At 41.0% G+C, this 23,850-nt stretch overlaps 2 protein-coding genes across 3 annotated transcripts in view; one reads left to right on the top strand and one right to left on the bottom strand.

The window, feature by feature from the left end:
* mbd2 (methyl-CpG binding domain protein 2) overlaps nt 1–5,951 on the top strand; it is a 70,706-nt gene extending 64,755 nt beyond the window's left edge. For both annotated transcript variants that reach the window (XM_028602639.1, XM_028602640.1), the window contains exon 7: nt 5,182–5,951. The gene's annotated coding sequence lies outside the window, so the exon portion shown is untranslated. The remainder of the gene's footprint in view (nt 1–5,181) is intronic.
* An 8,494-nt stretch (nt 5,952–14,445) lies between these two features.
* Nucleotides 14,446–23,592, bottom strand: LOC114570686 (lysozyme C). The gene is made up of 4 exons (XM_028601127.1): nt 23,416–23,592; nt 16,025–16,183; nt 14,948–15,026; nt 14,446–14,867 (listed from the first exon to the last, which is right to left on the bottom strand). Exons 1-4 carry the CDS (start codon nt 23,540–23,542, stop codon nt 14,801–14,803), a joined length of 432 nt encoding a protein of 143 aa, XP_028456928.1. The 5' UTR covers nt 23,543–23,592; the 3' UTR covers nt 14,446–14,800.
* Between the last annotated feature and the right edge of the window lie 258 nt (nt 23,593–23,850).

Genomic DNA, 23,850 nt, shown 5'->3' with positions numbered 1-23,850 from the left:
TGTGTGACTTGTTGTGAATGCTGATGGGAATCTCGGCGTGGGCTTGTTGTTAGAGTGTGTGTTATTAGTTAATGACGTGTGTGTGTGTGTGTGTGTATGTGTGTGTGTGTGTGTGTGTGTGTGTGTGCTTGCGGGCACTGTCAGTCAGCTGAATTGCCTCGATTATGCAGCAGATTATCAGGATTTTCTAATTATTAGGGAGTAATTAAGACCGAGTTGAGGATTATCAGACTGAAACATGAAAACACTGGAGCACTGAAGGAAGAAAGCATTCAGATACCGACACGTTAATACACTGAAAACAGTAAGACAATCAAACACTAAAACAGTGAAACAAAGAGTTTATCATAAAGTGTGTTTGGTGGAATTAAGCAACATCTGCATTCTCCTAGTGGAAGACTTAGGGATTCACAATGGCACAATGGAGGATTCAGAATGGAAAGAATGAGGTCATCAAAATGTACATATGGAAGGGATTCACACTGCACAATGGAATATTTAAAACAGAATAGAAGGGATTCTAAATGGAAAGAGGGTGACTAAAATGGCCTAATAAAGGATTCAAAATGGAAGAAAAAAGGGATTCAAAATAGCATAATCAGCATCTAAAAAAGGCACAAAAGGATATTCAAAAATGATGACAACAAAGATTTGAAATGGAAAAGAGTAAGGATTAAAAATGGCACAACAAAGGAAAATGGCACATTACGGGTGTATTCAAATTAAAAGAAGGGATTCAAATGGCACAATAATGGATTATAAAATGTCACAATTAGATGCATTATTTATTCTTCGCTACCTTTGCCTCTACATTATGCAAAGGAAAACCCAATTGTTGCACAGTCTCTTAACCCTTGTGTTGTCTTCCCATCGTCAATGCCATTTTTTTCTTTTTTTCTGGGTCAAAATTTCTAATTAAAAAGATTTTTGGACGTTTTTGTCACTTTTTTCAAAATATTTCATTGTTTTTGTCACTTTTTTTTCGACTTTTGTCACAAATTTCCGATGTTTTTGTCACTTTTTTCCAAAGTTCTTTGATAAATAAAAAAAAAAAAGTAAAACACTATAAAATTAAAAACTCTCCTGCAAAACCCAAATTCAATGAAAGTAGTGAACTGATCATTTATTTTTACTTGTGGAGAGTGATGGTTGGATGGAACCATCCATGTTATGTTTTTGGACAATTTGGTGGAAAGAAACCCAAATTTCTGATGTAGAAACTTTTAGAAAATGGATCAAATTTGACCCGAGGACAACAGGAGGGTTAAATATCGTCCGCAATGAGGCAACAGTTTGGATGGCAAAGTAATTCTCTTTTTGCTCCTCTGTCCCCCAACCAATCGCTGTGCATACATTTTATTTCTGTGAGACATGCAACACATCTCATGATGACAATGCACCGGAGCAGCAGCCGACAGCGGCTCTGTTCTGCTCTGTTCACAGTAATGGTTTTCTCATTAATTATACATTATTTCACCAACAACCCATCCACTATTAATCACAATGTTCATGTTTATGACTCGGTCCGCAGATAAACTGGTTGCTGGACGCTGAGTATCGCTAGACCCACGGATGGAGCTCTAGCACGTCGTTTGAATCATGTGTGTGACATGGACATGGACATGAATATTGCGGTTACGAGGCTCGTCCCGTTGTTGATCATATTCGGGATATGTTTACATGACACAGAGAAATCAGGTTATTCATATCTCTGTACAGGCTCGCCGACAGCTGTCTGCTCTGAGCGCATCCACCTCTCTCTCTCTCTCTCTCTCTCTCTCTCTCTCTCTGTCTCTCTCTCTCTTACGAAACGCTTCAGTAAAGAGTACGCTAGGAGCACACTCTCATACACATCAAATATCTGAAAACAGCTGGTTTCTGGCGCAGTAAACCGCTTCAGTGGGTGGGCGGTTTTTGTGTGTACAATGAAATAGAATCCTGACAGCGCCACTGTCCCTAGTTATTCTAAAATCTGCTTGGGAGAAGGATTTGGGATCGGTGGAATGATGCCTTGCTGAATGTACATACAGCATCAGTATGCATTAGGCATGGGGTCGGGATCCCTAAAAAGAGCAAGCATTTGGGGCGACAGTGGCAAGGAAAAACTTCCTATAAACAGGCAGAAACCTCGGACAGACCCTGTCCAGGATTTCCGAGTAGACTGAAGGAAACCATACTCTTTTTTTCATTTTCTCCATTCCGGCATTTGATCGTAAAGTTTTTTTTTTCCTGCACCCTATGTTCCTATGTTTTTGTGTCTAAGTGACTGATGAGAACAACAATCTTTGACATTGGTCCAGTATTAAGCGAGATTGCTGCAGTCAGCAGCGGAAAGGATTTCTAAGGAGGTCGACCTTTCTGTTGAAGAGTAAGATCCTTTTTTTTAAAACATCACTAAACCCACCAGACTCCATGTAAATAAACAGTAATTTTAGCATCGTAAAATACATGAAAAGCCCATATGGGGTGTCTTTCCACTTTTACAACTTCATTTGAATTGTGGAACAGCAATGGTGTTGAAACTATGAAAGCTCTTTACACTGAGGGAATATTCCCCTCCTTTGAATAGTTGCGCGACAAACTCAGTCTTCCACAACCTTAGATTTGTTTTTTCAAATCTGCAATTTTATTATCATCACAACTATATTTGGTTGAAATAAACACATAGTTTACCGATTTACATGTGAAAATATGTTGGCTCTAGACACGCTAAAAGTATTGCTTTTTTTAAATGGAGTCTGGTGGGTTGAGCGCTAGCGACTTCAGAGCTGTTTCTGGTTAAACAGAAAGGTCTCAAAGAGGTTTTAAAGGACTATCTCTGTAGGGATCCTTTCATAATGTTGTTAGACACAATAATCTCAGCCTGTCAGTGGCAAAAAGGACAAAATTGACAATGCACATTTGCCCCATAGGGTTACATTGCAGCTTGTTCTGTGTCTGCCCATTACAGAGTTCATGCATAACACTGGACCAAGCCAGATCCACATCCAGATGTTGGGTCTGGGAACTCACTATTGGCAGGGCTCAATCCAAGGGGCGGGATAAACGGTTGTCTTTCAAATTCCCTCTGCACGCAATAGGATAGCTCTACAACCAACCAGAGCAACGCTAGATGATAGATTCAACTTTTGCCGTATCCAGTCGGCAAACACATCTTCCTTTTTTAAGAATGACTTCAGTGCCGTTCTTTGTTCTTTTCTCAAAGAAAAGCTGAACTCCAAGTCCTCCAGAGTCGCAGCCAAAGACGATTCGAAAGACTGCTGTTCGCCAGCAGCAGCAGCCATCTTCTTTGTTTTCAAGTAGCAGGGAATTCACGCGGAACCGTCGCAACTCTGCCGTCATTATGTTAAGCCCCGCCCACCGACTCTATACACGATGTGATTGGCCTGATTAGAGTTTGGGTTTTCCAGGTCGCAAGCCAAGGGAGAGTTGCTAGACTGACCCTGGCTGCAAACTACATTTGCTGCCGCTAGGGTGGTCTAGATTTCTAGGCTAGTTCCCATCAGTCACTCACACACAAAAACATAGGAAAATAGGGTCCAGGTTGAAAAAAACAGTAGTTTTTTTTTGCTTTGTAAGGCAGATTTAACATAGAAACACAGTTAGTGGGTCAGTAATATGGGACTGAGAATGTGCGGTACAGCTGAGAGGACAAGGAAGATATCACTCCTGCTCCCCTGCTGTTTGAGTGCTTCACTCTGGTGTTTTATGTATAATTAAAATGTTTTCTGCGTAGGCAAAAGGCCTCGGCAGACGAGCACTCCTAATTATTGTAGCCCCGCCCTCCTCGTTAATGCAGCAGTAGGGAGGAGGTGTCTAGGGGTTAATGGAGAAGCTAATGATTAGCATGGAGGCTCTCCACATTAATTAGATTTTTTTGTCCAGAAGCAGATGTTTATTGTTCCTGCAGGAGAGAGGAAATACTGCAGAGAGACCGTTTGTTTTGTAGATAGTTTTTATTAAGTGGGTTTTATTAAGTTAAGCTTAACGAGTCAATTTGGGTTTAATAGAGGAAGGAGGTAGGAGGCGGGGTTCTGTTCAGAAGGTCTCTGCCAGGAGCCTCACAATTATTTTTACACATTATCTGTGAGTGGGACACAGATCAGTGTGGACCTGAGTGCTCATTAACACATGGACACGTGTTGGTACTTGCAAGGGCTCTTTCTCACATCATCCATTCCCTAGCCCCTGAACCTTATTCTAACCTTAAAGCTATAGTGCGTAGTTTGTGTCGCCCCCATGAGGAATTCTAAGTAACGACAATGTTGAAATCACATCATTACTGAGATAAAAAAGATTATCAGATATTTAATGCTGTTAAAAAGAAAGTTAGTAACTTTGACTCTGAGTACATTTTAAATGACTTTGACTTGTACTTAAGTAAAAGTTCATAAAAGTAATAGTACTCTTTCCACCTCTGGTTGCTACTTAACCAAAGAGGACATGGAGGATTAAAAATGTCCCCGGTTTAGGGGCTCAGAAACACCGGAGCAGGGCGAATGACAGGTGTAAACGCAGCAGTAGATATTCAAAGCAATGTAAATGTAGCCTAAATGACAGCTGAGCAGTCTCCATGTGCTACTGTTGAAAGCTCCAGAACAAGCTAAGATCTTACGTTTTTTTTTTTTTTTTTTTTTTTTTTTTTGTCAAACTAAAACAGAAACCTGTTTGAAAGAACCAGTTCAGTTAGAAGTTAGAGGGGGAAATAGAGTTGTTCTAACAGTCTCCCGTGTTCTCTGTGGCAACAAACTAGGGCTGGGCAATATATCGATATTGTATAGACATCGATATATGAGGCTAGATATCGTCTTAAATTTTGGATATCGTAATATCCTGATATGAGACAAGTGGTGTCTTTTCCTGGTTTTAAAGGCTGCATTACAGTAGAGGGATGTCATTTTCTGAACTTACCAGGCTGTTCTAGCTATTCCATTATTTGCCTTTACCCACATAGTTATTATATCAACATAATTGATGATTATTTATAAAAAATGTCATTGTGTGCATATTTTGTGAAAGCACCAATTGTCAACCCTACAATATCACCACAATATCGAGGTATTTGGTCAAAGATATCGGGATATTTGATTTTCTCCATATTGCCCAGCTCTACAACAAACTCCAAGTCTGTAAACTGTTACCAGTGACAATAACTCTTTATCTCTCTCCGTCTCTCTCCAGAGTTCCTCTGTTCAACCTACCTTTAGGTTTATAATCCTCTTCCTCTTAATCCAGACGACGAACCAAAAAAAACCAACAACAACAGACCACCCACAGACTGAACCTCTCCTGCACTGATCCGTTGTCTCGGTGGGCGATTGCGCCAACCGTCCCGTTAAGGAAACTATTTTCAGGATGATACCACGCTGGACATCTCTCAGCATTTGCAAACGAAAAGGGATTTACCAGAGCAGCAGCAGCAGCGGCCTCAATGGGAGCAGCGACCACAGCAATACTGGCATCAAGCAATGACAAAAACACCAGCAACACCAGCGGAGCCAAAACGGCAACATAGGAACCAGCAATAAGTCGGGTATCTACCAGCCCAAAGCAACAACCGAAGCCTTTAATCCTTTGGGATTCATCATCCGTACAAACTTTACAACCAGCGCTTTTCTTGTTAGGTATTAGTTTTCTTTCTTTTTGATAAAAAAAAGCTGATGAAATATTTTTTTTTTTTTTATACTGAAGAGCAACGCCCTCATCGAACCTAAAGTCAGAAACTGCTGGACGGCTTTTGCTAACTCTTCTTGTGCTCTTTGGTGGTTTTGGTTGTTTGTGGTGTCAGATTGTCGTCACTTTTAAAGTCTTACGGGGTTTTAATTGAATAATAATGAGAATGTACGTGCATATGAAATAGAACAATTGCTTATTTAAGACAAATTTTATACCTTGAGAGAACATACGTGTACATTTCTTGGACTGGAGTAAATAAATGACTATATTCACAATTGCTCGTTGGTGCTTTTTTAAAATTTTAAATCTGCTGATAGATGACTGGGTTACTGATGATGTTGACAATCAGTGTTCTACACACTGCGGACAGGTCAACATTTTGGGCAATACACTTAAAGTAGCTTTCACACCTACCTTGTTTGGTCCATTTAAAACTAACCCTGGAGTGTTTGGTCGGATAGTCCTGTTGGTTTGGGGCGGTGTGAAGGCTCATCCCAACTCTGGCCCGCTTGGTTCTCGAATGCAATCCGACCCAAATACAGGAAGTAAACCAAAAACAGGATTTACCAAGAGGGTAAGCGAGCATCCAGAATAGAGTCCGGATCGGGCCGAATTTTTCTGTCCGAGCCCGGCCCGCGTCCACCAGAGCCGTGACCGGACAAGACCCGAGCCTGACAGGCATTAAAAAATTTGTGTCCGAGCCCGACCCGAGCCTGACCCAGTTAAAATCAAATTTTTTTCTCATACTAATGAGACATGTACGTTTGTTTGTGTGGAAAGCTTTTATTTAGCAACTGTAGGAATGCATTCGGAAATGTCAACAGATGAGCTCATCAGCACACACAGGGCAACAAGTGCAAATTAAAGTGATGGTTCGGAGTAATTTCACCCTAGGGTCCTTTGCACCATGACCTCGAGCCAAACACACCCCCAGAAGCTTTTTTCACCTGGGTCTAACATTGGGAGAGTTAGTGTAGAGTAGCGTTATCAGCTGAATAGCTTATTAGCGCAGGGGCTAATGGACCCACGTTTGTATCTCGTAAATGACCCCACTAATAATGCCCGAAATGATACCAAACTTCTACACTAGTACAAATAGGTTATGTACTCATAAAACGATGGATTGGAAAGTTTGTAAGTACACCAGAAGTTTATGTAAATAACACTTGCCTGTTGGCTTCTGCTCTCTGCTGCTGCTGCTGCTACTGGGAAGTAAGAGTGCTTAGGGACCGTCTACAAATTACAACACCGAAAAGAGATACAACAAAAATATTTATTAATTTAATGATTAAATAAGGTAATGTCTCCAAACTTACCTCTATTATTACTTGTCTCCCGCTATATATACTACAGCACTTACTTAAAAAAAAAAAAAGTTAAATTAATAAATATTTTTGCTGTATCTCTTTTTGGTGTTGTAATTTGTAGACAGCCCTAAGCACTCTTACTGCCTGGTAGTAACAGCAGCAGCAACAGCAGCAGAGACAAGAAGCCAGCAGGCAAGTGTTATTTACATAAACTTCTGGTGTACTTACAAACTTTCCAATCCATCGTTTTATGAGTACATAACCTATTTGTAATAGTGTAGAAGTTTGGTATCATTTTGGGCATTATTAGTGGGGTAACTTAAAAGATACAAACCTGGATCAGCTGATAACGCTACTCTACGCTAACTCTCCCAATGTTCGACCCAGGTGAAAAAAGATGACTATTTGACATGGGTTTCATTCACTTTCTGTAATAAAACATCCAAAAGCTAAAAAGTCTATCAGGTAGGGGACCCTGGGACCAAGTCTTATCAGATGGGGGGTCTGCAGTCTAATTTGTGTCAGTTCAGGGTTCCTTGATGTGAAAAAGTACCACAAGAACAACTGCGATACGAGACAATACCATAAGCCCATATAACACAATCAGTAACATTTATATATATTTACAAGAAGCAACTAAATTATCATTTGACAATTTCATTACTAAGTCAGTTAGTTAGTCAGTTATGGTCATCATTAGCCTGCTCCGTAAAGATGAATCTGAGCGTGGGCCAGTGGTAGATGAGTTTGTCCAATTAAACGCCACAAAAACCAAGGATGTGGTAATTGATTTTAGGAAATCATCCCTCCCACCATCTCAGACTTTCATTAAAGGAACTGGAATTGAGTTTGTTGAACAGTATAAGTATCTGGTTATTGATTTAAAAACCTGAAGTTTTAAGTCATCTGTGATGCAGTCTGTAAGAAGGGACAGCAACGTTTGTACCTCCGCCATATTGTAAAGGTGGCTGACAAGGTGATTGGTTTTAGCCCCCCCCAGCAATATATTTAGGCCCTTACCCACTGCTAGTACCAGCTCTACTCGGCTCGGCTTTGACGCGGTGCCCCGTCCTCCTTTTTCCATTGCAGATTTAGTACCGCCTTGTGCGCGAGGAGAGCGTGATGTTGTATGGTCGTCATAGCAACGCAGCCATTTGTTCAGGACACCCCCGTCTGTCGCCAGCAATGATGACGCAGTGAATAGTGACGATTCTCTCCGACCGATCAGTAGTCTGCAGGTTTCCACGTCAAAGTACCTGTTGGCAGGTATCAGGGACCTTTTTTTATAATAGAAAACCAAAAAAGGTGAGTAGAATCGAGGCGAGCAGGTACCATATAATGGAAAAACACCATTAGACTGCACAAACCACCCCCTTCACTCTGAGTTCCTAACACTCCCCTCAGGTCGCAGATTTAGAGTACCCCGGTTCAAGAGCAATACTAGTAAAAACTCCTTTGTCCCATGTGCAATAACTTGGCTTAATTTGCACATGTAATGTAGAATTTTTTAGAGATTGCTCCAGTGGTGATACATTGTGTTGTGGGTGTGTGTTACATACAGGAAACATTTTTGTACTCATGTCTTTATATTGTTGTCTTGTGTATTTGTATGTTTGAATGCGTTTCTTTTTATCTTGCACTCCTGACTGCATATCAAGTTTCCCATTTGGGATAATAAAGTGACTGAACTGAACTGTGTAGTTTTGTTCCTAGTGTTTTGGGATTTTCCTTTTGCCAGTTTTTTACCTGCTTGCTTCAGGACACTTTTTGTTGTAGCCATTTTAATTTAATAAACCTTCAAAACCTTACACTGCCTCCTCGTCCTAACTCTCTACATTTTTGGGTCCAAGCCTGCACAAATCCTAACATCCTAACATAGGCCTGTATTTATCAAGCCTCTGAGAATCACAAGAACACTGCTAAGAATTGACTTAAGAGTAAAAAAAAGTTTTGCGATTAAACGTTAGTGAGCAAGCATCTCAGTCATAATTTAAGTGTAGGATCTATATATATATATATATATATATATATATATAGCCTAGATTTTTATTATATTTTATGCCTGCTCTGTCCAAATGATACTGTTTGATTAGCTGCTTGTTGCAAACATTTCAAAAACATTCTTCCTCTCCTGAAAGCTTGGCGCACGTCTGTCTCTCTCTCTCTCTCTCTCTCTCTCTCTCTCTCTCTCTCTCCAGCACCACCTTTAGGACACACTTTACAGCTCTAGCTGCAGTAAACTGGTTACACTCTAAGAATAGCTAAATCATCACTATGTTGTTTGTTCTGCCAGATACTTGGCACAAACTGTTCCCAGTCCACATTCAGGACTGTGTCTGAATGTGTGACTATGTGTTGTGTGCGGTGCTTTTGTGTGTTAAAGACAGAGTGAGACAAACCAGCCTGCAGCTCTGCCCTCATTTGCATCTGCTAATGGCTCTATGATGCCAGTTTCTGATCACTGCAACTACACATTTAAATTCCTGCTTCATTGCCAGATGCTCTCTCTCTCTCTCTCTCTCTCTCTCTCTCTCTCTCTCTCTCTCAGGGATTCCTGTTTCAATCTTGTAACAGCAGCTCTGTTCGTGCTCTGCATCAGAAAACACCGGCTGAGGTTAAACTGGAGACACGAAGCTGCTGCCGGTAATGATGTTTTAGTTGGTCATGATAAAGCTTTTATATTCACGCCCAAATTACATTAATTATCGCCATGACTGTGTCATTAATCTGCCGCTATAACAGCCCCCACTCTTCAAGTCTCAGGCTTTCTACCACATTTTTGGAACCCGGCTGCTGAGATTTGCTCCCATTCGGTACACCTCAGTCACAGAAACTTACATCACGGAATTGACAATTTATGACAAATGATCATGCAGTTCTACGTGCTTTAAAGGCTCCGCTTATAGTCCAAAGAGCAATGAGAATTCTGCAAAAATACCAAACGCCTTATACATAAGTAGGAGATTGGGGTGGTCAAGGTTAAACTGCTTTGCTGGTGTGACCAATCAGAAGAGTAGCCAGTATCAAGGGCGGACTGGCCATCTGGCATACCGGGCACTTTCCCGGTGGGCCGACATGCTTTTTGGGCCAACCGCCGACACTTTTGTTGTTTTTTGTTGCCGACCCATGAACCGGCCCATAAAAGCGGTAGGCCTAGATCGGCGGCCCGTTGTTTTTTCAATTGACACTGGGCTGGCCCAAAACACTTTAGTCAAAAATATCACATAAGCTAGGTTTTCTGTCCCTACACATACACCCCCTACTTTCACAATGAAATGGACTAGTCCGTAACGCGAAAGATAAACACACAGCGACAGGAACAAGACAAAAAATTAAATGAAGTTACCCAAGCAGCTCAAATAAAAGAAAAAAGCGAAAAGACGCCAATAAGTATTTGGCAACGCTGCCAAAGATGACAAACTTTTTTACGGCTACTGTTGGAGATACAGACATGAAGAACAACAGTCCAAAGCGATGAATATGTCGCTACAGCAGCAGCAGCTAGTTGTGAAGTGGCGCTAGGTGAGGATAACGTTAACCAAGACAGTGAAGAGGACAGCATATCTTTACACAGCACCCTCTTTGGGATTTCTGCCTGCATGCACCTGCCAGGCTAGAATAGTGCTAGAGATCATGGAGAAGAAACGCAAAGGAGGTGCAGGGACGCTGCGTGAGAAAAAGAAACAGGCCGACAAAATGTATCAAATTGACAGACATGTTTTCGGCAGTAAAAGGACTTTCATCAGCTCCCGTGGCTGATGATAGTGGTGGTGGTGTCGGGGGCCGGCGGTAGTGGCTAGCACAGTGAGGAGACTAATGGAGGAGAGGGACAGAGATGAGGGAGTGAGGGTAGAACCTGCGGTAAGCACAACTCCACTTAAAACACTTAACCCCTTGATAAAAACTGCCTGGATAAACGTTGCACATCATGCAAACTTTCTTAATGAGAATTGTAGCTTTTCTATCTGCAATGGCAGACAAAAACTCATGCTAGACCTCTTAAAGTCAAAGCGCAGGGCCTCTTCAGTCGTCAAATGATAATATATATATATATATATATATATATATATATATATATATATATATATAGCTTGTTTTATGATTCATGAGCAGTATATCGTTTTATTGTATGAATAAATGGCACTTTTTTGAAATATTTAATGTGTCAACTCTCACTGATTCTTACTTACTCATTACATGGCGTTAGTAGTTTTAAGGAGTAGTAGTTGGTATACATATTCAGGGGAGCACAAGGACGGATGGGATTTGTGATCTTATATAGTGGGGCGGTCTGGGCCAAAATGCCAGGGCCGATTTTTGGTCCCAGTCCACCCCTGGCCAGTATCTAATCTGATTCTGATAATTGTCAGTTTATAATGTGTAATATATAGGAGCATTGTTCGGAAAGGGCCTTCTCCATACAGAATATGCATGTAATTCTTATGACAACTGAACTGTAATAAACTATATCTGCTGAGAAGGACCATAAGATGAGAAGATAAGAAGTTGAAAGCTCTGAAATAAGCTACCTTGAGTTAGTTTTTTTTTTCTTTTTCCAATTACATGTAGGACCTTGAGAGCCCTTGAAAGTGTTGACCGGTCCTTACTACTTCAAAAAGCTGCTAAGACTTGTGTTGTCTTTTTTTTCAAGGTCTGTGTGATAATCCATCAACATATATTCATCTGATCTTCACTATAGTGAAAATAAATCATAATGTCTGCTTATTTTACTCCAACATTAGGTATAATTTAATGTAGGCTACAGTAAATGAGATTTATTGACCATAAATTCCAAAAATAGGTGTAAAACTAGTAGTAATGAGTTGGAATAAAGTTGGCTAGAAGGTGCGAAATAGAATTGGTTCATCATTTATACTTTATGCTTTATAAAAAAGCAAAACAGACCGGGTCAACAAGTGCATGGTTGATGGGAAGACAACACAAGGATTAAGCCTACACATGATCCGCGGTAAAATCCAAAACCCATTGTTTTTCTATGGGGAGAGAGGTGCCGCCCAACGCATCGCTTGGAATTGCTGCTCAAAGTTCTAATGATTTCAACTTTGACCTAGTTGTCGCTGACCTTTCAAGGCGCAGCCACTTCCAGAACTTTCCCACGCTGTGCTTTGCCTCTCTGCTCTGTGCCCTACCCGCGGTTTGGCAGCTGATCATGTGTAGGTGGCATTGGGGTTAAGGTTAGAATTAGGTTTAATCAAAGTCCCAGTGAAATGGCTGTCAAGAGTGACATCTGTAATGACACATATCTGAATGAATGAGCATGGCATACTGTAACTATGTTTGGATTGGATTGATTAGATTCTTCATGGATTTGATTTGATCGCCCAAAAGTGGTTGTGACTTAATGACCATGGACTACAGGGGTAGAGTCAAGGCTGCCAGGATCTACTTTACTGGGGAACCTAAACCCCAGTGCATTCTGTATGTTTCTCACTTTCCCTCCCACTCTACAAAAGTGAAGCCAAGATATCCTGGATACAGGCGCTGCCATGTTGTAATTTTGGAGCCAGTCATGTTATGGGGCAGTGGAGTCCCGCACATACACTTGTCCAACCAATAGCGGGTCAATCACAGCTGTCAATCACCTCGTTTTTTATAGCATAAAATAACTAATAAAAACCAAACTTATCAGAGAATGAAACACTTGAACATGGTGATAAGAACTACCTAAAATGACAAAAATCCTCTTCAGGAAAAATAATTTGAGGTGTACTTTTGGTTGGTCCATGTCCCATTCACTAACATAGAGGGGGTGGATTTATGACCTATACTGCAGTCAGCCACCAGGGAGAGATCAAGATGCTTTGGCTTCACTTAGAGTCTATGCATCAGCCCCTGGTTTCTACCCTCACAATACATTCTCTCTTCCAACTTGTCAAATACTGACGCTTGATCAGGACCCCTTGGTGTCGCGTTTTAACGCTCTGGGTTGGGACCCCTTGCTGTCATTTTTAATTAATGTGCAGAGCAAAACCACTTAGTTAGGGTTAGGTAAGATCATAAGTGGGGTCAAAAAATGTACAATTAAGTGACACGCCGAACAAGAACGGGACACAAACCCCAGTCTCCTGTGTTGTTTGACCCATCCACCACCTCTACCTCTATCTAGCTACTGTAATGTATTTATTTATTTTTGTATTACACATTAATTGATTAAATTGCTATGGCTTGTTAGCAATACGTTACCTATTCAATACATCCAACAGACAAAGAGCAACACTTGATGAATGTAAGTCCATTATCCTCTCTCTCTTAGCTCTGTTTTGGTCTCCACCAACTCCTGAGGGAAATATCTGTTAAATGCTCCACCATGTTCACCAGCTAGTCTTTAAGTGTCTGTCTGCTGTTTGCCGTTGAGCAGGGAGTGTACAGTTTCATGTTTAGCTCCTGCTCATAAGATCCTCTTTGGTTTCATGCATATTTTTATGTTTTTTGCTACTTCTTGTTTTACATGAATACTCACCGTTTTTGTCTCGTAATATTGAAATGGATTTTTACTCTAAATGCACTCATAACTCCTTTTTTAGTGGCACGGCATCCCTGACCACCGGTGTCCACCACAGTGTTCGAGGGTTACCGCCCCCCTTGAGGCACCTAAGACCCAGAGACCACAGCTCCCCACCTCAGCTTTAGCAATGGAAGCTTTGAACCTTGCCCAGTAGGGTTCAATGCCCCCCAACCTCCACAGCCGTGCCAGAAAAGCTCCGCCAGAGCCAGACGTTCCAAGTTCACTCGCACTACCCTGTCAAAATAAAAAAAATAAAAGTTTGCGCCGCTGTTTCTCAATCACAAGAGTGCAAATAACTCTGTGGCAATATGCGTGCGTGCGTGCGTGCGTGCGTGCGTGCGTGCGTGCGTGCGTGCGTGCGTGCGTGTGTCAAGAGCATTTCCGTATAATTGTTGTGAAATGCGAACTTGTGTATTGGGACAGTACAGAAGATGACGTTTCACAGGGACACAAGAACACAAGTCCATACAAGAACGCAGATTGAGAAACGTCCATTTTTTCCCAAAGATGGTTTCTGTCATTTAGGATCACAGCTGCTGTTTTTCCAAGTGTAATTTTTTTTGATAAGTTTGGTTTTCATTTATTTGATGGTTTTAATTTATTTGATGCTTTAAAAACTGAGTGAAATGTCATGATTGACGGACTCTGGATCCAAAATTACAAGGTGGGGGGCGCCCGTATCCGCAATATTTTGGTTTCACTTTTGTACAGTGGTATGAAGTAGAGACAGGTTGGTCATCTTCACAGTTCATGGTCCTTTTCAATAGACTGAGAATCTAAATGCGAGAAACCATCAATAGTAAAAATGACAATAATCTTAAGTCATAGCCTTAAAAAATTTAACTGCTTCATGCCCAGCTGTTTAAAAGCAGCAGATCAGTTTAAAACTTTGTTTTAAATATAGCAGAATAAGAAATAACCTCAAGTGCCTCTCGATTGTTTTAACATTAATTTTAATGAATGAATGAATAAACAACTGTCATTAGTGGAAATCAACATTTTAATTTGGTTTTAAAATGAGCAACAGACAACAACAGATACTGGCTGAAATCACCACATTTCTCTTCACTGATTTGATCTGTTACATTATGTCAACTATAAACTAAATACAGTGAAAGTAAACAATAGAATTGCCTGGTTTAATAAGAACTAATCTGTAGCTTCACTAACTGTGTTTTACTCCTGGTAGATCAAACATATCAAGCTACCAACCAAAACGATTCAATCCACTGCAGCTAAATATTGTAGAATTGTATTATGCCGATGACAGTGTCCTGGTTCCACCTGTTCTTTAAAGACCACATCCTGCCAAATAGGAGCTCAGGTCGCGGTTCTGGCAGTGGTTGCGCCAGCCCACCCTGAAACCAGACAGAGGGACATTACCCATCTCTCCACAGGTTCGTGAACACATAACAGTCACATCATCATCAGATCTTACCAGGCGCTGATGCCAGCGGGATCCCTAACGACGCGCTTGGCACAATTTATCGCCACTCCGACATTGTCGGTCAGAAGCTCTGTGAAAAATTAAAATACAATCTGGATATGAACAGTAATTTTAAAAGTGGACATTAATGTGACAGTACAGTACGTGCTTCATAATGAGTAAACAATCAGGTCTCTCAAAAGTTCAGTAATATTAGCTTCACTTAGAAAATGGACTGTAATTGCATAGTGCTTTTCTCAAAAGCCTCTCATTCACCTGTCCACACAAGTCCTCTTTTGCTAAGCCTCTATCATAATTGACAGGTCAGTGTGTAGTCATGCTCCTAAAGCATCCCCTACTTTATCGTCAATGGGACTATAGTCTTTATCCACGACGTTCTACTTCCGGGATTGCTACGGTGCTGCCGGAAATTCCGCTGAATCGTGCTCTTTTCGCCCGGATGTCCGTTAACTTCCGCTTTCTTTGTGTTGGAATTTTAAACTCTGGTGGATTTATGAGGACTATGGTTAACTGCTCCTCAGATCTCTGCAGGGTAAATCCAGACAGTGTTAGCTAGACTATCTGTCCAATCTGAGTTTTGCACGACTAACAGGCATTTTCCACTGAGCGTGTCTCTGCTCCGTTCCTGTCAGGCGCTTAGCGCCGCCCAAGATGATTGTGATTGGCTTAAAGAACTGCCAATAAACCAGAGAACATTTTTCTTCCATCCTGAAATAATATGTTGACTAGCCAGACAGACGGTCTGGCAAAGCGAGACTAATGGGACTATAATTTCCGAAAGGGACATCATGCTGTTTTAAGGAAGACTTGAAACTAGCATTTGAGACCATAAACTCGTTGGGAAAATGTTTACTAAGGTAATAGATCCAAGTGAGAAGTAGGCTCATTTCCCCATAGACTTCTATAGAAATAAACTTCGCTCCCTGCTGAAAATTAGATAGAATGCAGGTTAAAGCCATGGCTTCACTTTTCAGGCATGAAAGTCGCTGCTTGATCAGGAAACAACAGGACTAGTGTCATAAACATGGCAAAATAGGGTAGTTGAGGTTTTGGTGGTTCATCACTGACCTCTGCAATTAATGTTGCATGCGTTCTTTGTGGGCGTGAGGCCATCGTTACACCACCAGCGGCTGTTGATCTGGAAGATGCCATAGTCAGTGGATCCGTCTGTGTTGTGGTTGATGGCTGTGGTGCTGTAACTCGACTCCCACTTGCTCAGACAAACCCCTGCAGAGGTAACAGAACAGACCCACACACAAAGACCCCTTAAAAGATCAACATTGGACATCCCCTGTCTGAAGGTCAATGACTACATTTACATGCACATAATATTCCGTTTTTTGCCCTTATTCTGAAAAAGACGATATTCCGACTAAGCGGTTTACATGGCTAATGAAAGTGAATATTCCACTAATATTCCCGTTTACACGTAGCTGTGTAAAATTCGAGCGTCCCTCTTTCATTCCTTCAACGAGCTTCTTCAAAAGGTCGGCTTAGCGATGATCCAAAAACTTGTTGATATCCAAGTCTTTGACAATGTTTAAAAGTAGCTGTGTTTTCCCTTCTTATCGGGTCTGCAGCCTTGTAAACTGTTGGCTGGTTGGTTTGTGTACAGCAACCATAGCAATGCACAGAGCTGACTATAAGCCATATACAGGCAAGAGGCCGTAAACTGTCACAAACTGCAGTAAAAACCCAGATTGAGACGCATATTCCGAATGCACTGTGTATGTATGTCCAAAGAATGCCTCTAAAACCTTTTTTAATACCAGAATATCCCACATGTCTTAATCAGCTATCGGAAAAAGGCCTTATTCGGAATAGCCAACTGGAATATGATGTTTACGTGAGTTGTATCAAATTCAGAATATTGTCATATTCAGAATAATAGTGGAATGTCGGTGTACATGTAAACATACTCAATGTTGGGCATCAAAACAAGCCAACTCCATCACAACTCGTCCGCTACTAAAGATTGAGATGTGGTTGAATCTTTAAGATTATTATCTACCTACTTTCATCTTTTTCCAAGATCAAAAATAAACCTTTACGCTCAATTAGCAGATCATTTTTCAAATTAAAAACTAGCTAGAGATGTGTAATCAGTCACCATGACATTGTGATGACCCCTTCCCTGTAGGTGATTAGGAGGCAGTCCGAGTGGCAAGCTGTGGAATGAGGATCAGCCACACCTGAATTCACTCTGCCTGATTGTCTCCTGTTTCCTATTTAAGATGGCTGGAGCTGAGCAGTTGAGATCTCTGTGTCCACGCAGCCAGCAGGGTTTATTTATGGTTGGTTTGGGCTTGGCTTGGCTTGGGTTTGGCTTTTGGGTTCTGGGTTCTGGGTTCTGTTTTGGTTTCCACACACTCACCTGAGGCAGGCCCGGATTATCCATAAGGGCACTTGGGCCAGTGACCAGGGGCACCAACCTTTCACAACCAGTGGGGGGACACCACAAGACACAAGCTTTAACAATATTTTCTGCAAATAGCTATATTATTCACTTGAAATTGTTGAAAGACCATACATTACTCATTTATGAACACTAATTTCACAATAATAATAATAATAAACTATAAATAAATCAATATTACATGACCACTATCACTCCCCCTCCCCAATCTGTCAAAGTTGAGTTGGTCCACAGGTACGTGCAAATGTATAATTTGGGGGATAGTTAGCTTCATTGCTGGCGTAATTTCTGTATATTTACAGTTTGAATTTCATCACGCCACTTATACAAGATCTCCCTAAATGTCTTATAAAGCTAACACGGTGTCCGATTTCAAGTTAATGAATATTTGTGAATTTCAGAGGAATTCTAGGAGGAGCTAGCTCTCATTGATAGAGCTCCATCCAGCCGCAGGCTCTATCAATGAGACTCAGGGACAAGTGTGGTTTATTTCCCCAATCGTTTGTTTAAATAACTCAACACATTATAATTACACACATTAAAAGATTAACTGGAACCTGTGGTAACAGATTGCTGGCTCGCTGACCGTGCTCTCACTCACACACACCGGGCATTTAGCTAGCAGGAAGAGGGGAGCTGCAGGCCCTGGAGCTCTGTCAGAGCACCAGCGTTTAGTAGTCATTATCCTAAAACCGGTGACTTTGCGCGGGTATGGAGTGCTGTGGGCTGCCAGTCATGATGGAGCTCCAAGTACCTCAGAGCAGGCTGGGGTGTGTAAAGGAAGGCAGGCTGGGCGGCGAGGCAACAACACAGGCAGCACCGGCGCTGAACTCCGACACACAGTCGGACAAAATTTACAATTAGCCATCCATTTTTGTAAAACGGCCCATATTTGAGCCTTACATAGTTGATTTCTCGCATAAAAAAGTTTCAGAAGTGAATTTTGTAATGGAATAGCAGAGATCTGCACGACCTAGATTCAGAAGACTACCTGATCTCAGGTCAGTTGTGTAGCCTATGTAAATGTTGGGCAGGGGGAAAGCAAGTGTTGGTTTCTCTTTGCATAATGAAAATGCTTTGTTTTTGTCTGCTGTGCTGATGTACTGATGTATATAGATTTTGTGCTATGCTTTTTGAATTTGACATTTTGAATTGAGACATTTGAATATAGTGCTCACTGCTCATATGCCTACATGTATTTAGTTGGACAAATTGTTAAATTACATTTGAGAAATTAATATTTTTGCCAGGAGGACAGCAGGAGTAAAGGGGGTAGTGGACGGGGGGCGGGGCCCTTTGAGGTATAGTGCCCAGGGGCACCACATTGTCTTAATACGGGCCTGACCTGAGGCCTGTACTACGAAGCAAGATTTGGTGTTAACGAGCTAACTTCAGGTTCAACCCAGGATTTTCTGTATGTAGGTGGATAAGTTGTTATCGGGTTCAATCGCCATGAGAGAGGTGCGCTCATAAAAGTCAACCGACAACCGCGTTAACATTCCCCGATGGGTATTTTTATGAAATATATATATTTTAACGGGAGGGAATTACATATCGGCTTCTTGAGCCGTGTGTCGCCAATGCGCACATCAGTTTGAATTATGTTTTTATATTTTTTATTTGCTCTCACGATCGCTTCCCACTGCCAGGGTTGCAACTGAAATAAAAGGCTAAAGCAACGACAGTTTATGGAAAGCACAAGTGTAAATATGGTCAGATCTTGGTCCTGACCAATGGGGAAGTGATATTGATAAGAGTTGTGATTTACACATCTACAGCGTCTTTTTTTTTTTTTGCCAGCTTTCCTTCCTTTTTAAGGAAGCAGCGACTGTATTGCGTTTTCCCTGTAAAACCGAGTCTGTGTTCTTCATATTTATGTAGAATTATAATTTGCTCTTCTTATATAAAACATGCGGCTCTGGTAGATGTTTGTGATTGGTCATACTGTGCAAACCCCGCCTCTTTGATGTGAACGTGCACACCGCTGGATTGGGAAACCCTGAGTTGACTGAACTAGTTGTTAACCAACGTTGTGACACAGCTTATGCGGGACCGCGGTAGGTGAAGCCGGAAACGGAAATAAATCCAGGGCATGTTGATCTTGATTCATAGTACAGACCTTTTGGGGGCTCATTTATAAAACTGTGTGGAGGATCTTTACTATAAGTGTACGTACGCCCAAAAGCCCAAAATGGTGTATGCCGAAAAAAAGTCAGATTTATAAAACTTGGACTGATAACGAGGACATTAAGGGTAACGATTGCGAGAGAGCTTAACGGCTGTATTTTCAGACTTTGATATTTGATGATATATGCACAGTTTTTTACACTGTGTTCTGCAGTTATCTAATTCTAGGGTATTTGATGCTATCCTGTATGCCATGCAGTCGGGCCATCTCCTCCTCCTGCACTCCGTAGCGGACAATGTGACAGTGAGACAGCGCCGATTAAATATTAAGAACAAATTTTTATTTAAGAGTTGAGTTGGAGGTGTTTATGGAACAGTTATCACTCAGTACAAGTGCACATAACACTGCTGGATTTCATCTTTGTGGTAACGTGGATTATATGGAGTGAAAGAATGTGCGTGAGGCCACAATACTAGAAAATATTCTAAGTAATCTTATTCCCATTTACTTTCTGCAGTCTGACTTCAGTTCACCATCTGCGCGTCACCAATTCCTATTTTGTCTCCAAGATGTGCGTATTCATGGGTCAGAGTTTACGTGGAGGACTGCACATTCTCCCGTCAATTTTTTTTATAAATCACAACCTTTGCGTGGGAAGTGGCATACGCACATTTTCAGCCCCGTTTTGTGCGTACGCCATGTTTATAAATGAGACCCCTGCACTCACTACACAACTGAAATACACGTTTTATCCTATTTTATAGTAATATTTAAATTGGTTTCAATTTAATCCTAAACTATGTGTGGGTTCCCTTCTTTTGTTGTGAATTTGAACTGGTTCATGACCTCATCAACTAAATTTTCTTCACATTATTGTTGCATAGTGATGGGTGAGAGTTGGATCAAAAGATTGACACCACTCGCATGTCTTTATGCTAAATATGAAGCTCTGGCAGCATCTGGCTAATTTAGCTTAGCATAAGCTGTAACACGTATCATGTTGGTTTAATCAGTACAGAAAACAAGACATGACAAAACATAATGTGATAAAGCATAACGCAATCAAAGGAAATTCTAAATTCAAATATACAAAATGAATTTACTCTGATCGAATTAACAATTTAAGCAAGAGTCTGCTAATTGATTTCCTTAATGTATTAAAATGAATGGAAACCAATGGCTTGCTTTGAACGTGAAAAAACATTGAAATTTCTAACCTACAATACATTTTGTTGGAACGACAGGCTTTTCAAATTTATGGCATAAATATATGTGCGAAAAAGTATACATGACATATTTTTTTTTATATATATATATATATATATATATATATATATATATATATATATATATATATATACACTGTGTATGTACAGGTCAAAAGTTTGGACACACCTTCTCATTCAATGCGTTTTCTTTATTTTCATGACTATTTACATTGTAGATTCTCACTGAAGGCATCAAAACTATGAATGAACACAAATGGAATTATGTACTTAACAAAAAAGTGTGAAATAACTGAAAACATGTCTTATATTTTAGATTCCTCAAAGTAGCCACCCTTTGCTTTTTTGATAGCACTGCAAACCCTTGGTGTTCTCTCAATGAGCTTCATGAGATAGTCACCTGAAATGGTTTTCACTTCACAGGTGTGCCTTGTCAGGGTTAATTAGTGGAATTTTTTCCCTTATTAATGGGGTTGGGACCATCAGTTGTGTTGTACAGAAGTCAGGTTGATACACAGCCGACAGCCTTATTGGACAATTCATATTATGGCAAGAACCAATCAGCTAAGTAAAGAGAAACGAGTGGCCATCATTACTTTAACAAATGAAGGTCAGTCAGTCAGGAAAATTGCGAAAACTTTGAATGTGTCCCCAAGTGCAGTCGCAAAAACCATCAAGCGCTACAACGAAACTGGCTCACATGAGGACCGCCCCAGGAAAGGAAGACCAAGAGTCACCTCTGCTGCTGAGGATAAATTCATCCGAGTCACCAGCCTCAGAAATTGCAAATTAACAGCAGCTCAGATTAGAGAGCAGATGAATGCCACACAGAGTTCTAGCAGCAGACACATCTCTAGAACAACTGTTAAGAGGAGACTGCGCAAATCAGGCCTTCATGGTCAAGTAGCTGCTAGGAAACCACTGCTAAGGAGAGGCAACAAGCAGAAGAGATTTGTTTGGGCCAAGAAACACAAGGAATGGACATTAGACCAGTGGAAATCTGTGCTTTGGTTTTATGAGTCCAAATTTGAGATCTTTGCTTCCAACTGCTGTGTCTTTGTGCGACGCAGAAAAGGTGAACGGATGGATTCTTCGTGCCTGGTTCCCACCGTGAAGCATGGAGGAGGAGGTGTGATGGTGTGGGGGTGCTTTGCTGGTGACACTGTTGGGGATTTATTCAAAATTGAAGGCATACTGAACCAGCATGGCTACCACAGTATCCTGCAGCGACATGCCATCCCATCCGGTTTGTGTTTAGTTGGACCATCATTTATTTTTCAACAGGACAATGACCCCAAACACACCTCCAGGCTGTGTAAGGGCTATTTGACCAAGAAGGAGAGTGATGGAGTGCTGCACCAGATGACCTGGCCTCCACCGTCATCGGACCTGAACCCAATCGAGATGCCTTGGGGTGAGCTGGACCGCAGAGTGAAGGCAAAAGGGCCAACAAGTGCTAAGCATTTCTGGGAACTCCTTCAAGACTGTTGGAAAACCATTTCAGGTGACTACCTCTTGAAGCTCATCAAGAGAATGCCAAGAGGGTGCAAAGCAGTAATCAGAGCAAAGGGTGGCTACTTTAAAGAAACTAGAATATAAGACATGTTTTCAGTTATTTTACACTTTTTTGTTAAGTACATAATTCCATATGTGTTCATTCATAGTTTTGATGCCTTCAGTGAGAATCTACAATGTAAATAGTCATGAAAATAAAGAAACACATTGAATGAGAAGGTGTGTCCAAACTTTTGGCCTGTACTGTGTATATGTATGTGTGTGTGTGTGTGTGTGTGTGTGTGTGTATGTGTGTGTGTATATATATATATATATATATATATATATATATATATATATATATATATATATATATATATATATATTAATATTAATCCATTCCATATTGACGTTTGACCCGGAGCCGTTCTAGCCACCATTCGACTGTAAAATGGAGGGAGACGAGAATGTTTAGCTACTTACTACTTACTTCTTCCTGCCAACCCTGGCTACCGCAATCTGGTGCCCCTGATATGTCTACTCTTCTCTCTGATGCTCTGAAACGGACGATACAGGCAACACAAACACCGCTGCATGTGACACTAGTTAACACTATACTCGACAGCAGCTAACGTTATCCTACGGCTAGCTAGTAGCTGGATTAAACACTGTTGAAATGCTGACAGCTAACGCTAAACGATGTAAAGTTTGACTGTGTTTTACTGTAGAGGATTATGTAACAATCTGCTAGCCTGACAAGCCAACTGCCACAAGGATGCGTCTAGATTTCTAGGCTAACAATCTGCAGCTGCCGTCGGAAAAACAACACAGACGGTGCGTTCAATTAAACTGGTAAACTACAGTCTCGTGGTGCATTTGAAGTTATTGTAAATGTCCGATATGTTATATATATATATATATATATATATATATATATATATATATATATATATATATATATATATATATATATATATATATCAATGCTTTACTTACTTACTTACTGTGGGTGGGACTACGACGAAAGGAAAGGAGGAGAGGAATCAGGGATGCACAAACTGGGAATTGGGAAAGGGCTCGAACCCTAGCCCTTAAAACTGATGTTATTTAGCACCATAATAATAAAGATGCATGTAAATGATTAATATTTTCTGCTCCAGACACAGTATCTGCAGACGGACAGGCTCATACTCACAATCAGCCAGGCTTATGCTGCGGTAGCCGTCCATCCCATTAGCCTTCAGCACTCGGGCCCATTCACAGCGCTGGTAGAGCTTGGCGTTGGCCAAAGCCACAAAGAGCAGAAACACAAGACACCTCATGATGGACTCTCTGTTGGTTCCACAGCTGCTGCTAAATGTCCTTCTCTCAGCTCAGCTGACACCCCTGTGGCTTATTCAAACACAAACTCCTTGTTTTCTTTGAATGTCATCCAATTCCAACAAATCTGTTGAAAGAGGTGGAAATTCCACTTTTCATTCAGTTTGAACTTTGAGCAGCTGTCTGTTTTTTTAAACAGAGTGTTAACAGTGTGACTGAAGGACAAGGTGAAGTCCAGGTAGAGCTCTGGCACAAATTATTATTTTTTTTGACAGTTTTAATTTTTTTGACAGTTTTAATTTTTTTTTTT

The sequence above is a fragment of the Perca flavescens genome, chromosome 16 (assembly GCF_004354835.1).
Source record: "Perca flavescens isolate YP-PL-M2 chromosome 16, PFLA_1.0, whole genome shotgun sequence".
Lineage (NCBI taxonomy): Eukaryota > Metazoa > Chordata > Actinopteri > Perciformes > Percidae > Perca > Perca flavescens.
The sequence above is the reverse complement of the archived record's forward strand: the minus strand, read 5'-3'. Positions and strand labels throughout refer to the sequence as shown.